This window comes from Cebus imitator, unplaced genomic scaffold, assembly GCF_001604975.1.
Source record: "Cebus imitator isolate Cc_AM_T3 unplaced genomic scaffold, Cebus_imitator-1.0 Scaffold384, whole genome shotgun sequence".
Classification (NCBI taxonomy): Eukaryota; Metazoa; Chordata; class Mammalia; order Primates; family Cebidae; genus Cebus; species Cebus imitator.
Window position 1 is genome coordinate 1943916 of NW_016107699.1, and position 12924 is coordinate 1956839.

The 12924-nt window shown below is 68.3% G+C and overlaps 2 protein-coding genes across 5 annotated transcripts in view; one reads left to right on the forward strand and one right to left on the reverse strand.

Annotated features, from left to right (window-relative positions):
• Window positions 1-12509, reverse strand: part of TSPAN4 (tetraspanin 4) — a 27635-nt gene extending 15126 nt beyond the window's left edge. For 2 of the 4 annotated variants that reach the window (XM_017507800.2, XM_017507799.2), the window contains exons 1-2: window positions 11249-11361; window positions 5181-5260 (exon numbers count right to left, since the gene is read on the reverse strand). In XM_017507800.2, coding sequence (XP_017363289.1) covers window positions 5181-5260; window positions 11249-11360 — 192 coding nt within the window. In that variant the 5' untranslated portion in view covers window position 11361. Of the gene's footprint in view, window positions 1-5180; window positions 5261-11248; window positions 11362-12275; window positions 12299-12402 lie in introns of those variants that run through there. The other 2 variants (XM_017507801.2, XM_017507802.2) reach the window with 2 other exon arrangements.
• A 223-nt stretch (window positions 12510-12732) lies between these two features.
• POLR2L (RNA polymerase II, I and III subunit L) overlaps window positions 12733-12924 on the forward strand; it is a 2953-nt gene continuing 2761 nt past the window's right edge. Inside the window, exon 1 of the mRNA XM_017507809.2 lies at window positions 12733-12884. Within this exon, the coding sequence (XP_017363298.1) occupies window positions 12790-12884 (95 nt within the window). The 5' untranslated portion in view covers window positions 12733-12789. The remainder of the gene's footprint in view (window positions 12885-12924) is intronic.

The following is a 12924-nucleotide window of genomic DNA, read 5'->3' on the forward strand; positions in this document are numbered from 1 at the left end:
GGCCGTCCCCCAGCACCCGCCCAAGAGGCTCGGGGGGGGGCCGTCCCCCAGCACCCGCCCAAGAGGCTCGGGGGGGGCCGTCCCCCAGCACCCGCCCAAGAGGCTCGGGGGCTGTCCCTCAGTGCCAGTGTGTGCAGACGCTGCTGAGGCCCATGCACCCCCGGCTCCGACCCTCTTTTCTGGTCTGGACAGCCCCCTTGAGCCTACTGGGCAGGCCTCAGACAGACATGCGGAGTGTGCTTCCTCCAGGCCCACTGCTCCTCTGGCCACGTGGCCTTGTGTGGCAGATGGCTGGGCTACTGGCCACGTCCTTGGAAGAGGATGGGGGCCTGGGTCCCTGCAGGGGCCAGGGCTCTGTCCAGAGACGGGGGGGCAGCCAGCATAGCCTCAGGACCCTCTGGGCTGGCGGACGCCCCACTGTGGCTGGGATGCTGGTTTCCAGGGCTGACAAGTCCGCCCACTTACGACCTGCGTGGTTCACTGTGCTGTTTCCTGACAGCAGTGGTCTCATGTCCACACCCCCTTCTGTCCTCCGCTCCCTCACCCCTGACCCTAGCAGTTCTCCAAGGGCCCCCAGGGCCCAGAGATGAGGAGACCAGCCCCACCCAGTGACCAAGGCCCACCCTGAGGCCAGTGTCCAAGGCAGGGAGGGCAGAACAGCCCCTGCCAGGGGTCACCTGCCCATGGTGCCATGCCGGGTCCTGTGGGGTGAGCAGGAGTTTGCCGGAGGGCGGGGAGGAATCCAGGAGGAGGCTGTGACCCCGCAGGACTGCGCGGGAGCGGCTAGGAGGCGGCTAGCCGTGGTTGGGCAGGGCCACAGCTCACACTCACTCCCGTACCCCCGCAGGGGCCTCCTGACTTCCACCTGCACCAGAGAGCCCCCTCCACACAGAGGCCCAGCCACCTGCCCACCACCAGCTGGGACCCAGCAGCTGCACAGGTTCCACAGAGCCAGGCCTGCGCCACCAGGTGGACAAGTCCGCCCACCCCCAGCAGCACCAGAGCTGCCTGGAACCCACCCTGACCGACCCACAAGGAGCCACACACTCCCTGGGGCTCAGGCACGCTGTGGTTCCCCATGTGGGGGCTTTTGTTCACAAACGAATCATTGCGTTTGCCACCATTTCCACGCCACACACCAGCCTGGAGGCCGAAGTCCTCAAAGAGAGGCCCGGGAGCTGGAGGCAGAGCCTCTGCCACCCTCGGGGGACGCTGCACTGTCCACCGTGGCGGGCCGGCCATGCCATCTGCCAGCTCTCAGCTCCCAGGGGAGGGAAGCCAAGGGCTGGCCCTGCTGCACCCCCTCCAGGCTGTCACATGCCCACCTGGGGGGCTCCCCCAGGGGTCGGTGCAGGCGGCGGGGGGAGGCTAAGGGGCCTCCCACATTCCATTCACCCCTCCCCGTGCCAGGCCAGCATCTGGGGACCTCACCCTGTGCCACCCCACGTGGTGCAGATGGGAAATGAGGCCCTGGGAGAGCAGGACTGGCCCAGGGTCCCACAGTGGCAGGCAGGGCTCCAGTCCCCCAGGCGGGCCCCGACCACACTGTGCACAGAGGACCTGGGCTTCCGGGCGGGCGTGTGGGGTTGGGGGGAAGAAGAGGAGGGGGACAGCCTTTCCAGGTAGCACCTTCGAGGTAGCATGGCGGCCTCCACCCCCGACCGGCAGGAGGAGCAGGCCCCGTCCTCTCCCCGCCACTCCTGGGACTCCACTTCCATTAAGGGAAGAGCTTTGCTGGCAGAGGCTGAGCTGACAAGGCAGCAGGAGGCCCCAAGGCGGGGGTCCCGGGGCAGCAGAGACCCCACGCCTCACTGCGGCTCACGTGTGTCTGTCGGCATGTGCCTTGGCTCAGGACACCCGGCTGAGGTTCCTGGGCCCTGCGCCCAGCCTCCCTCCGGTATGGGGCTCCCGGGAGACACCCTGGCCCCACCACAAGAACCTTGCTTCCCAACCCCCACCTGCTTCCCACCCCCGCCTTGTGCAGGGTGAGGAGGGCTCAGCAACCATGCCGCAGCGGAGCTGCCGTCACTGGGTGGGGGCCTCGATTTCCTGAAAGCAGGCCGGTGTGTCCCCAGATGTCCGTGGGGCTAGGAGTTGGCACCGCTGCTCTGAAGGCCCCACCGGGTCCCCCACCACCAGGCCACGACACATCCCACCTCCCCGCACCCTGGCCGCCCCAGGAACCCTCTGCACTCCACCCAAGGCTGAAGGCTCTGGACACAGCCCCTCTGACAGCCCCCCTCCCAGACCCCAGCCAGGATGCCTGCCCAGGAAGCCTGACCCGACGCTGCACAGAAATAGCCAATCAGCCTTCAGTCTTCTGGAGCGAGCCCCTCCCCTCCCCTCCCAGGTAGGACCCAAGGCCGTCCCGGCCCAGTCAGTGGCTGTGGTCTCAGCCAGGGCCCCAGCCTGGCCGTGGGTGTGCAGGGGGCTCAGGCCTGGGCCCAAAGAGACCTGGCAGCCAGGGGTACTGTGAGGGCCTTGGAGGATCTGCATTTGGAAGGGGGAGCTTCAAGGAGAGCACAGAGGCAAAGGCAGGAGAGAGGGGTGCCGGGCTGGGGCTGAGGGCCCAGGAGAGCAAAGGTGGGGGCAGCCAGGAGAGATGGGGGCAGAGGGAAGCTGCAGAGCCATCACTGCACCCAGACCACTGTGCAGGTGCCAGGCACGCCCAGCCCCCAGTGCCAGAGGACTTCTCACCCCAGCCGCACCCAGGACAGGCCCAGCCCCCACCACACACACCTTTCCTCACCCACCCCGGCTCCCACCACTGCCCACGGCTCTGGCCACTGACTGCCCACTGAGGCTTCCCCATGCCCTCCCCATAGGCCCAGCACAACTCGGGCAGTGAGGGGTCAGGACAGACACACGCAGGGATCTTGAGATTCCACCAAGGGGAATGCCCCTCCCACCACCTTAACCCTGGGCTGCACTCCTGGGGAGAGGTTCTGCCCCCGGTCTCCCACTAAGTAGGAAATGGAGTGGGCAGCAAAAGCCCCTCCAACAGGGGCTGGCACCCCCAAAAGGAAAAGGGTCCTGGGGAGGGGCGAGCTAGGCCTGACTCCCAAAACAGCCCCACACCAGGAGGAGGGGCTTAGCCCACAGTGGCTCCGGACACAGCAGGCGTGGACGTCAGCCCAGCACAGAGTCTCCCGGCAAAACCCCCACCCATTCTTATTTACCCTGCCCCACCTCCACCCTCAGACCCCCACTGGACACCAGCTGGGTTGGGTGGGGCCAAGGCTGGTGTATGAGGCCAGCAGGGCTCCCGTCTGCTAGACTGGGGGGCAGCTGATGACTGAGTAATAGAAGACAACTGGGCTGCATGCACGCCTGTAATCCCAGCACTTTGGGAGGCCGAGGCGGGCAGATCACCAGGTCAGGAGATCAGGATCAGCCTGACCAACGTGGTGAAACCCCATTTCTACTAAAAATACAAAAATTAGCCGGGCATGGTGGTGGGCATCGGTAATCTCAGCTACTCAGGAGGCTGAGCCAGGAGAATCGCTTGAACCCGGGAGGCAGAAGGTTGTGGTGAGCCGAGATCAGGCCACGGCACTCCAGCCTCAGCAACAGGCAAGACTTCGTCTCAAAAAATAAACGAGAGAGAGAGAATCGGATTTTCCAGCCCACAACAGGGTCCCAGGGGGGTTCCTGGTGCGTTCTTTCCCAGGTTGAGGGCGGCGGAGTGTGTCTGCCATGCAGTAGGAAGGGAGGCTTCTTTGGGGTTCACAGAGACTCCCCTGGAGGACCTCCCTCCTTCTCCCTGAAGGCAGGTGTCCAGGCCACCAAGGAGGAAAGGAGGGTGGAGAGAGGAGAAGGTTTCGCCTCCCAGGACCTGCCCGCCAGGCCCCACACCCACTGCGCCTCAGTCATTCTGGCCCATCCCCCATCACAGAGTCACGCTAGTCACTCAGTCACCCCCCACATCCACCCCGCACACCCACCAGCACCAGCCCACACCCCCACCTCCAAGGCGCCCCCCCAGGGCCTGGGCTTACCCCTGAGGAGCCTCTAGCAGAAGACAAACCCTAGTGGCGACCCCTTCTGGAGGTGGACGTCCGGGGCAGTAGCCTCCTTGGGTGACACCCAGCAGGCAGCCCAGGCTGCCTGTTCCTGCCAGGGACCCGCCTCCCCTGGTCTCACCCCACGCTGGGCAGGGAAGGAGCCGGGGCTGAGGGCAGAGGTGGGAAGGCCCACCCAGGCTTCTGGGCACTACCAGCTGGACCTCATGCAGACCGACAGCCTCCTTTTGAGGCCCAGAGCCCAGGCAGGCGCTAAGGCCACACCCCCTGGCTCCCAGCTGCAGGAGCAGGTTCAGGAATCCAGGACAGGGCACAGAGCGACCTTGGCATCACTTCACTACGCCTCCCCCAGCCCAGCCAGTGAAGCCCCAGGCCCGGCGTAGGTCATCCCTGGCCACCCTGAACTCCTGCCACCTTCCCACAGGGGCCAGGGGCAGGACAGGGTCGCGGCTTGCTCCAAGGGCCGGGCCCCACCTCCTGACACGACATGGGCTGGGTGGGGTGGAACTCCGTCCTTCCTCGCCTCAGCTCCGCTCCGCCCCGCCCAGCACACAGGGCCCACCCTGGACACCTCTGCAGGTCTGAGCAAGCCTGACCCACCTCGGCAAAACTTCGGGAAGCCTCTGGCGCGGGAAAGCCAGTGTCTCCCGCGGGCGCTCATCGCCCAGGGCCCAGCTCAGTGTCCAGGACTCCCCCCCTCCGTCGGCAGCAGCCGGCTCAAGCCCTCGGAAGTGAGTCCTGGGCCCGGAGGGGCGGGGCTGAGGTCAGGATCTCGGATCTCGGCTGCACCGAGGAGGGGGCGGGCCCAGGGGAGGCCCCGCGGCCACACACACCGCTGGCCACGACCTGGACTCGAACCCCGACTGGGAGAGGCGCAGTGCCCGGGTCTGCCCCGTCCGGCGCGCACGTGCGCAACACGTCCCGTCTCATCCAAAGGTGAGAGGGGGACGGGGCGTGGGGCAGCTGATCGGCTGGGAGCGCAGGGGGCGGACCCCGTGATGGCGAAAACCTTCCCACGCAGTCCAGACCCCCGGCCGGAGCACCGGGCTCGGGTGCTCCTGGGAGCCCCCCAACCGCACCCGGTGCCCAGCCCCTGCGACCCGCCGCAGCGGAGCCCCCGCGTCCTTCCCGGGCCCCCAGCGCGGCCCCCGGACTCACCCAGAAGAGCAGGTTGAAGGCGAACATGAGGTACTTGACGGCCTGGAGGCAGGCGCGCGCCATGCCGCAGCGCTTCAGCTCTAGGAGGAAGATGAAGGAGAGGTCCAGGTAGAAGACCACGTACTTGCTGCCCTTGGGCGACGTGTAGCGCGCCTGGGCGGCTTTGGGGCCGGGGTTCGCGCGCAGGCCGAAGAAGGCGCCGCCGCGCCCGGCGTCCCCGGCGTCCCCGCCGCCCGCGCGCCCGCACAGGCCGCTGCAGCGCCGGAAGGGGCCTCGGCGCGCGAAGCCCGGCTCCCTGCCCTGCGGCGAGGGGCTGCGCCGGTACGCGGACTCGTCCGTGCTGGAGCGGCGCATCGCGCCCGGGTGCCGGGGCCGCCGCTCAGCGCCCCGCGCCCGCCGCCCTGGAACGCCCCATCCCGCCCGCTCCGGCCCCGCTCCGGCCGCCGCGGACCCGGCGGCGGGACCCAGACACCGGCCCGGCCCGCGCCCCCGACCCCGCGCGCCCCGCGCCCTCCCGGCCAATCCCCGGCGGCTCCGCCCCCGCGCGGACCCCTCCCCTGCCCGCCGCGCCGCCCCGCAAAGCCCAGCGCTCCGCCCGCGCCGACCAATCACCGCAGCCCCCGGCACCGCACCCGCCGCGACCCCGGCCCCTCCGCCCGCCGGCGCCCCGGCCCTCCCCACCTGGCGCGCGGCACGAGGATGCTCGCGAAGGGCGTCCGAGGGGCCCGGGGCCCGGGAGTGAGACCTGGTAGCTCTCGGCCCGCGCCCGACGCCCCCCGCTTCCCCACATGGGACCTCGCCCGGCCCCCGGCCCCCGGCCCCCGGCCCCCGGCCCCCGGCCCCGGGCCGGGCTTGGAGACTTCCACAACGCAGACGATATTCAAAGCACTACGCAAATGGAGGGTGACCCCGTGCTGACTGGTGGCAACTTGGGGAGCCTTGGGTGCCAGGGGGGCTGGGTCAGGCTGCACAGCATGGAGGGGGTGTCGGCGAGGCTTTGACTATAGCCGAGGTCCCAGAACGCAGAGAGCGCAGGGGTCATTACTAAGACTCCTAAGGCAGACCCAGGGCGCTGGAGGTGAGCCCGCCTGGGCCTCTGCCTCGTGCTGTCCCCAAGGCGGGAGCGGGACCGGCTTCAAGGGCAGTCACGTGCACCCACCCCAGCTGGCCCGATACTCTGCTGTTCCCCGTCTTGAATTCTTGGTAATTTGTGGCCGGGCGCGGTGGCTCAGGCCTGTAATCCCAGCACTTTGGGAGGCCGAGGCGGGTGGATCACGAGGTCAAGAGATCGAGACCATCCTGGTCAACATGATGAAACTCCGTCTCTACTAAAAATACAAAAATCAGCTGGGCATGGTGGCGCGTGCCTGTAATCCCAGCTACTCAGGAGGCTGGGGCAGGAGAATTGCCTGAACCCAGGAGGCGGAGGTTGCGGTGAGCCGAGATCGCGCCATTGCACTCCAGCCTGGGAACAAGAGTGAAACTCCGTCTCAAAAAAAAAAAAAAAGAAAAGAAAATTCTTGGCAATTTTTAAACAAGGGGCCCAGAATTTCATTTTGCTCCAGCCCAGGCTGGAAGTCGGCCTGCAGGAGACCCTACTCAGCCCCTGGCAGGCAGACAGGCCCGTGGAAGACGCAGCTGACTCCTGGGTCATCACGCTGCATGCCCACATGCCTCCCACAGCCGTGCCGCCAGCCTACCCATCTCCAAAGCCCAGCCCCAGCACAGGGCACGAGGCCCCTGTGGTGTTAGGGAGACACCAGCAGATGGCCCAGATTCCCGGCAGTTTACCTGAAGCCCAGAGATCAGGAATGAGGACGGTCAGGGAGGAAAAGGAGGGAGGGGCCGCTAAGGGAGGGGAAGAGGGTGCTCCCTGGCAGGGCCGACCAGCTCTGGAGGCCTGGGTCCTCCTGGAGTGACTGGGGTGGGAGGTGGTAGGTCTGGGGAGGGCTGCTGTGGGAGCCCTGGGTGCCCAGGGAGGTCCCGCACCTCTGCCCACCTCTGAGGACCTGGGCTGGGTGCCCCAGGCCTCTGCTGCCCCCCCGAGGGCTCTGTGGAGAACTGCGGCCCAAGCCCGGGGGAAGCGGACAGAGGGCCCCAGAGAATGGGAGGCCAGCCTGGAGGTCCCCTGAAGGCCCACACAGCCAGCCTGGGGCTTCCCATGGCCCCTCCCCTGCCCCTCCCCTGAGGGTTCTTTGGTGAGTCTGGGCCCAAGGAACAGGTCAGAATGGCGGCCACACATCAGGGGCTCAGCAGAGACCCCAGGAACCCTGGCCCTAATGGGAATCTCACCCACGGCTCTGCCCAGAGAGCAGGTGGCACCTGGCCCCCTTCCCCCAGCCATGTAGGCCCAACCTGAGGGCAGACACTCAGCCATGGGCAGCGTCTCCAGTGACGTCGCATGGACTGGGCAGGGCTCAGAGCACCCATCTGTGGGCCAGGCGAGGGGAGGAGCCACGGGGACCCCAGAGGACCCCAGGCTGACTAGAAGCCAGACCCTACGTGGAGTCAAAAACACCACCCAAGCCCCCTCCCCACACACCAACCCCACCCCAGGAGAGCGTCTGCCCCCCATCTCTCCCGCACCCCTCAGTGGCTGAGGCTGGAAGGGGAAGTGACAGGCAAAGCTTGCGGGTCCCAGGCAGGTGGGAGGGCGAAGGGAGGGCTGGTCTGGGTACCAGAACTGAGCCCGGCGCCCAGGATGCAGTCCCAGTGCCCCCCAAGACTCCTTCCACCCCGTCCCATCGACAAAGCCCTGTACGTGTTCCCATGTGAGCAAATAAGGCCTATCCAAGAAGAAATGGAAAACTCAATCAAGCCCACCAAGGGCCAGTATGAGCCAGGCTGGGCTTACTTCTGATGCTAAGTTCAGGATTCATACTGGGTTGGCCAGAGGCAGGCAGGGGCCTGGGCGAGGCCATGGTGTCAGAGCTCGGTCAGGGAGGGTCCTTCCTCGACACCCCAGCGGGGCCCTATCTCCAAAGTCCAGCCCCTCCCCACAGGAGCTCCGAATGGAGAAGCTGAGGTCTGGGGTCAGAGTGTCCAGCTAGCAAGGCCCCTGGGCTGGGCAGGAGACCCAGCGGTGGGCCAGTGCTGCCCACCACACATCATCCAGCCCAGCCGGGCCATGACGTACCTGGGCTGGCCACAGGAAGGAGGCCAGGCGGTGCTCAGGGTCCCGGAAGGCTGACCAGCGGGCAGGCGGGCGGTGGGTACGGCCAAGGTAGCCCCAAGCTCTGCAGAAGAAGAGATAGCCAGAGTGGAGCCCTGGTTTCCACCCTCAGCTGCACAGCCCGAGATGCTCCCAGAGGAGAGCAGGGAACACCTCCCGGGCCCTGTCACCACAGGGCAGAGGGGCAGTCGGGGTGGCCAGGGAGGGAGTGCACCCGACTCGGGTGCAAGACCACCATGGAGCACCCCAACCAGGAGAGCCTTGAAACAGCAACTGAGTTGCCAAAATCTGTCGCTCAGGCCGCAGAGACAGCCAGGCAGGGCCACAGGCTCCCACTCGTGGAGACACAGTGTGCAGAGAATACACATGTTCAGAGATGTGTGCTCACAGCACAGGGACACGCAGAGACACAGGTCCAGACCCTCGCCTGCACACGCACAGACATGCAGCAGTGCCCCCTCCCCGGGATCCTGGAGCCTGGACCAGCCTGCTGACTGCTTCCCGCCAGGCTGGGGCACCCCCACCCCACCCTGCCTTCAGCTCTGAGCTGACACGCAAGCTCAGGAAGGGGCCTCACGCCCTTCCCACGGAGTTGCCAGCGATGACCCTGCAGGCCCTCCTCCACCGTGGGTGCCAGGTCCGGCAGTCTGTCCTCCTGGCACTCAGGGACTTCTGGCCCCAAACTCACCTGGGCAGCAAATTGCAGTGCCCACTACTCCCTGCCCTGCTGGCTCAGCTCGCAACCTCACCCCTCGAACCCAGCTCTCTGGCGTGAGATAACTGGCCTGCAGGTAGCCCAGGGCAGGAGGGAACCACAGAGGCTTCCACCCCACCCTGGCTGAGCCAGGCCCCAAGACAGACACCGGAGCTCTGCAGGCTGGAAGAGCCTGGGGGACTGAGCTGCAAGGGGGCCTCGGACACCCACCAGGCCAGACGGAGGTCCCACTCAAGGAGGGGCCTGCCCACTCGCCAAAGCAGCCTGTCTGCGGAGCCTGATGCCACGCCAGCAGAGCGGCCTCTGAGCCCCAGCAGCAGGGCAGCAGCTCAGTCCTAGCCCAGCTCAGACCCCAGGGACTCCACACAGCCCAGCAGGGGCAGCTCAGGACAGAGCCAAGCCCACATACCCTGACCCCCGGGCCCAGGGGCTCCCAGGCAGCTTTGAGGAGGAGGGAGGCCCACCAACACAGACTGTGGTGTGTGCTTCCTGGCGGCCCCAGTGCCTGTCTCAGGCCCTCACCCTGGGGGGTCCCAGGCAATCGGGCAGCCCCTCATGCACACAGAGGGGCAGGGACTGGGGGATCCAATAGGCCAGGTGGGACCAGGCCCCTCCCACCCAAACCTGAGCCCTGAGGCTGGAGCCCCCACTCTGACCACCCCCAGCTCCAGGGGAGGGATAGACAGTCCAGGGGCCTCCCAGTCTTTCCTCCTGGGTCCACCGAGGCCAACTGCATGCTCCAGGCCTTCCCCACACCCCTCCCCTGCACTGTCGGGTACTTCTCTGCTAGGGGCTGAGGGTGAAGGCAACAAACACACTTAGTCTGCCGGCGGGGACGCCTTCAGGCTCCAGGAGCAGCCCACCTCAGGTGCCAATCCACCACAGCCCTGGCCCTGCCCATCCCACATGGACCCCTGCACCACAGTCTGGGGTCACACCGGGCCTAGGCAGCTGGATGGCAGGCAGCAACATTGCCAAATGCCACCAGCCCAGGCATGTGGGTGGCTGGGCTGGGCCAGTGCAACCTCAGCCCCGTCTACAGACTCCACTGCTCACGGTGCTGTCTGCCGGGACAGCAGGGAGGACGCGGGCAGCGTGGGCTACATGCTGTCGCGGTGTGTACGGCGGGCGGCGGCCTTGGCTGAGGTGTTGGGCACGTGTGCACCCACCCCACCCCACAGCAACCTGGGAGTGGGCACACATCTAACCCAGGCACTGACGGGGCCAGAGGGCACCGCCACCACCCTCTTCCAGCCAAAGGTCATGCCCGGCCTCAGCGGCCGGAGTGACGCGGCCTCCTGGTGGGCAGTGGCTGGTCCCACCTGAGCTTTGCAGGTCGAGCCAGGACCAGAGCGCAGGTCCAGCTGAATCCCGCCCCCAGCCCTCCCGGTCCGCGGCTGGCCTGTTTCCAGGGCAACGCCCAGGGCGGGCGGGGCTCAGCAGCTAAAACTTCAATCACGGGTTTCCCCGGGTCCCTCGCCCTGAAGTGACCCCTCCTCTAGCAGGAAGCGCCCTGGGCGCCCACCCTCCCCCGCCTGCAGCCTGCCCTGACCACCAGAGGCTCCACAACGCCTCCTTCTATAAAACCAGCACCTCACCCCCCGGCCCCGTCCCAGACCCTCCCCGGCCGAGGGAGTCTGGGGCGACACTCCCCGCGCAGGAGAGAGGGGCCCTCACCAGCCACCCGCCCCGCTGGCCGGCACAGTGCCCTGCCCCCCACCAGGGAGCCTGCGGAGGGCCGGGCCCAGGGCCCAGCCTGCGCCCGCCCCACACACTCGCAGGGGACACCCCAGCCAGGCCGAAGCAGGCGCAGGCTCCCCAAAGTCCTCGAGTAGAGCCCGGTCAGGGCTGAGGACAGGCCTGGGCCCGCAGGAGCCTCGGCGCCCATGTGGTGGGGGCTCGGGGAGATGCGCAGAGCCAGAGGCCGCGGCGGTCTCCAGGTCTCAGGGCCCCCGGAGTGATGGGAAGCGCACACACTCGGAATTCCAGGAATGTCAGCTTGGCCCAGGCCGGGGTTTGGATGGCAGCCCCCTCCCCGCGCCCCGCGCTCCGAGTAAACAACTCCTGCAGGCAGGAACAGGGGCGGGACAGGCCCTGGACCCTCCTCCTGGAAGCCTCCAGGCCCCCACCCACACCCCAGGGCCCACCCCGCTGACATCCGGACCCCGCTGCCTCCCTCACCTCCGCAGCCACCAGCAGCCTCTGCAGCTGAGCCCGGCTCTGACCCCAGGCCACGGTTACTCACGGCCCCTGTCCTGCCCCTCTGCCCAGAGCAGGATGTGCGTCCACTCATCCTGGGGGGAGGGGGCGGGGAAGGGAAGTGGCCTCGGCTCGTGGCTCTGCACGTGGCTGGGTGGGGTATGGCAAATGCCACTGGGGAGGCTGCCCACGGCTCTGGCCAGGGTGGGAGCACAAACCCCAAGTGTGCAGTGGACATGGCCGGACCACTCTGGAACCAGGAGACCCTTCATCCCCCTTCCCTGCAGCTAAGGCCGACCCAGCGTCGCCCTGAGAAAACGGCAGAGGATGAACACAGGCCCACCCCAGCCAGAAGCCCCAGGCCGGCATGCCAGCCCACAGCCCCCTTGGGTGCCACTTCGCGGCGCACCGACGCCCACAGCCCACCTCGCCCCTCCGAGGAGCCTCCTTCGCCTCTCACCGCACACTGACCTCCTCACGTCCTCACCCACCGCAGGGGCACAGCCCCCCGCACGCCATCCGGGAGTCCCGGGCACCTCCTCTACCTAGGCCTCTGTGGCCCTGCGCTCCAGGGCAGAGCTGAGCGGGTCGTGCCAGTGCAGCCTGCGGGGTCTGCCCAGGGGCCCCCCGTGCCGGGGTCCTCAAGGTTCAGCAGCTCTTCCACGACCTCCCTCCGGGGCCCTCGCCCCGCGCTCAGAGGCGCGTCTGAGCGTCGGGGACCCGGGACGACGGGCAGCCCAGCAGAGCCGGGACCCGGGCGGGCCTCCCCCGACCCCCTTCCCGGGAAGTAGCGGGAGGAACGCGGACGGGGGGCAGGGGGCGGCCGGCGGGGGCCGTAACCGCGCGGCCGAGACCAGGGCGGCGCCCCTAAGGGCGGGCGGCGGCCGGAATGGGACCCCGGACACCCGGCGGGCAGAGGCCGAGGCGGAGGGACCCTGTACCCGGCGCGGCGGGAAGACCCCCGCGGCCCCCGCCCGCCCTCTCCCCGAGCCCCCGCGCGGGACCCCACTTGTTGCTGCGTGTCGGTCCGGGCTCGAACTCCCGCGCCCCGCTCGCGTGCAGGTCCAGAAGCTCCTGGTCGGACGCCTCGGGCCGCGGGACACCGACCGCGCGTTCCCCACCCCCAGGCGCGCTACCTGCGCCGCCGCCTCCCGCTCCCGCCGTCCGCTCCCGCCGCGCAGCTGTCAGTCAAGCGGACACGAGAAACGCGAACCGCCGCTGCGGCAGCCTTTTGGCCCCGATCAGACTCCGTCGCTCCGGGACGAACCAAGGCGGCGGGCGGGGGGGGGCGCCGTCTGCTGCTGCCGCGGCCGCGCGGACCCGACAGCCCCGGGACGCACGGGGAAAGCCCATCTCCGCGGAAGCCGCGGGCAACGACGCCAGGGCTGGTGGGGGAACGGCCGCGGCAGCGGAGAACGCGCGGAGCCGGTCCCCCCGCAACAGTGGACGCGCCCGGGGCGGGGCCTGGGGGGATCGTCCAGTGTCGCCGGGCCCCGCCGGGCAGTGTGGGACGCGCCGCCGCCATGATCATTCCCGTGCGTTGCTTCACCTGTGGCAAGATCGTCGGCAACAAGTGGGAGGCCTACCTGGGGCTCCTGCAGGCCGAATACACCGAGGGGTGAGGCGGGGGCTGGGGGCCGGGAGCCTGGGGCTGGGGC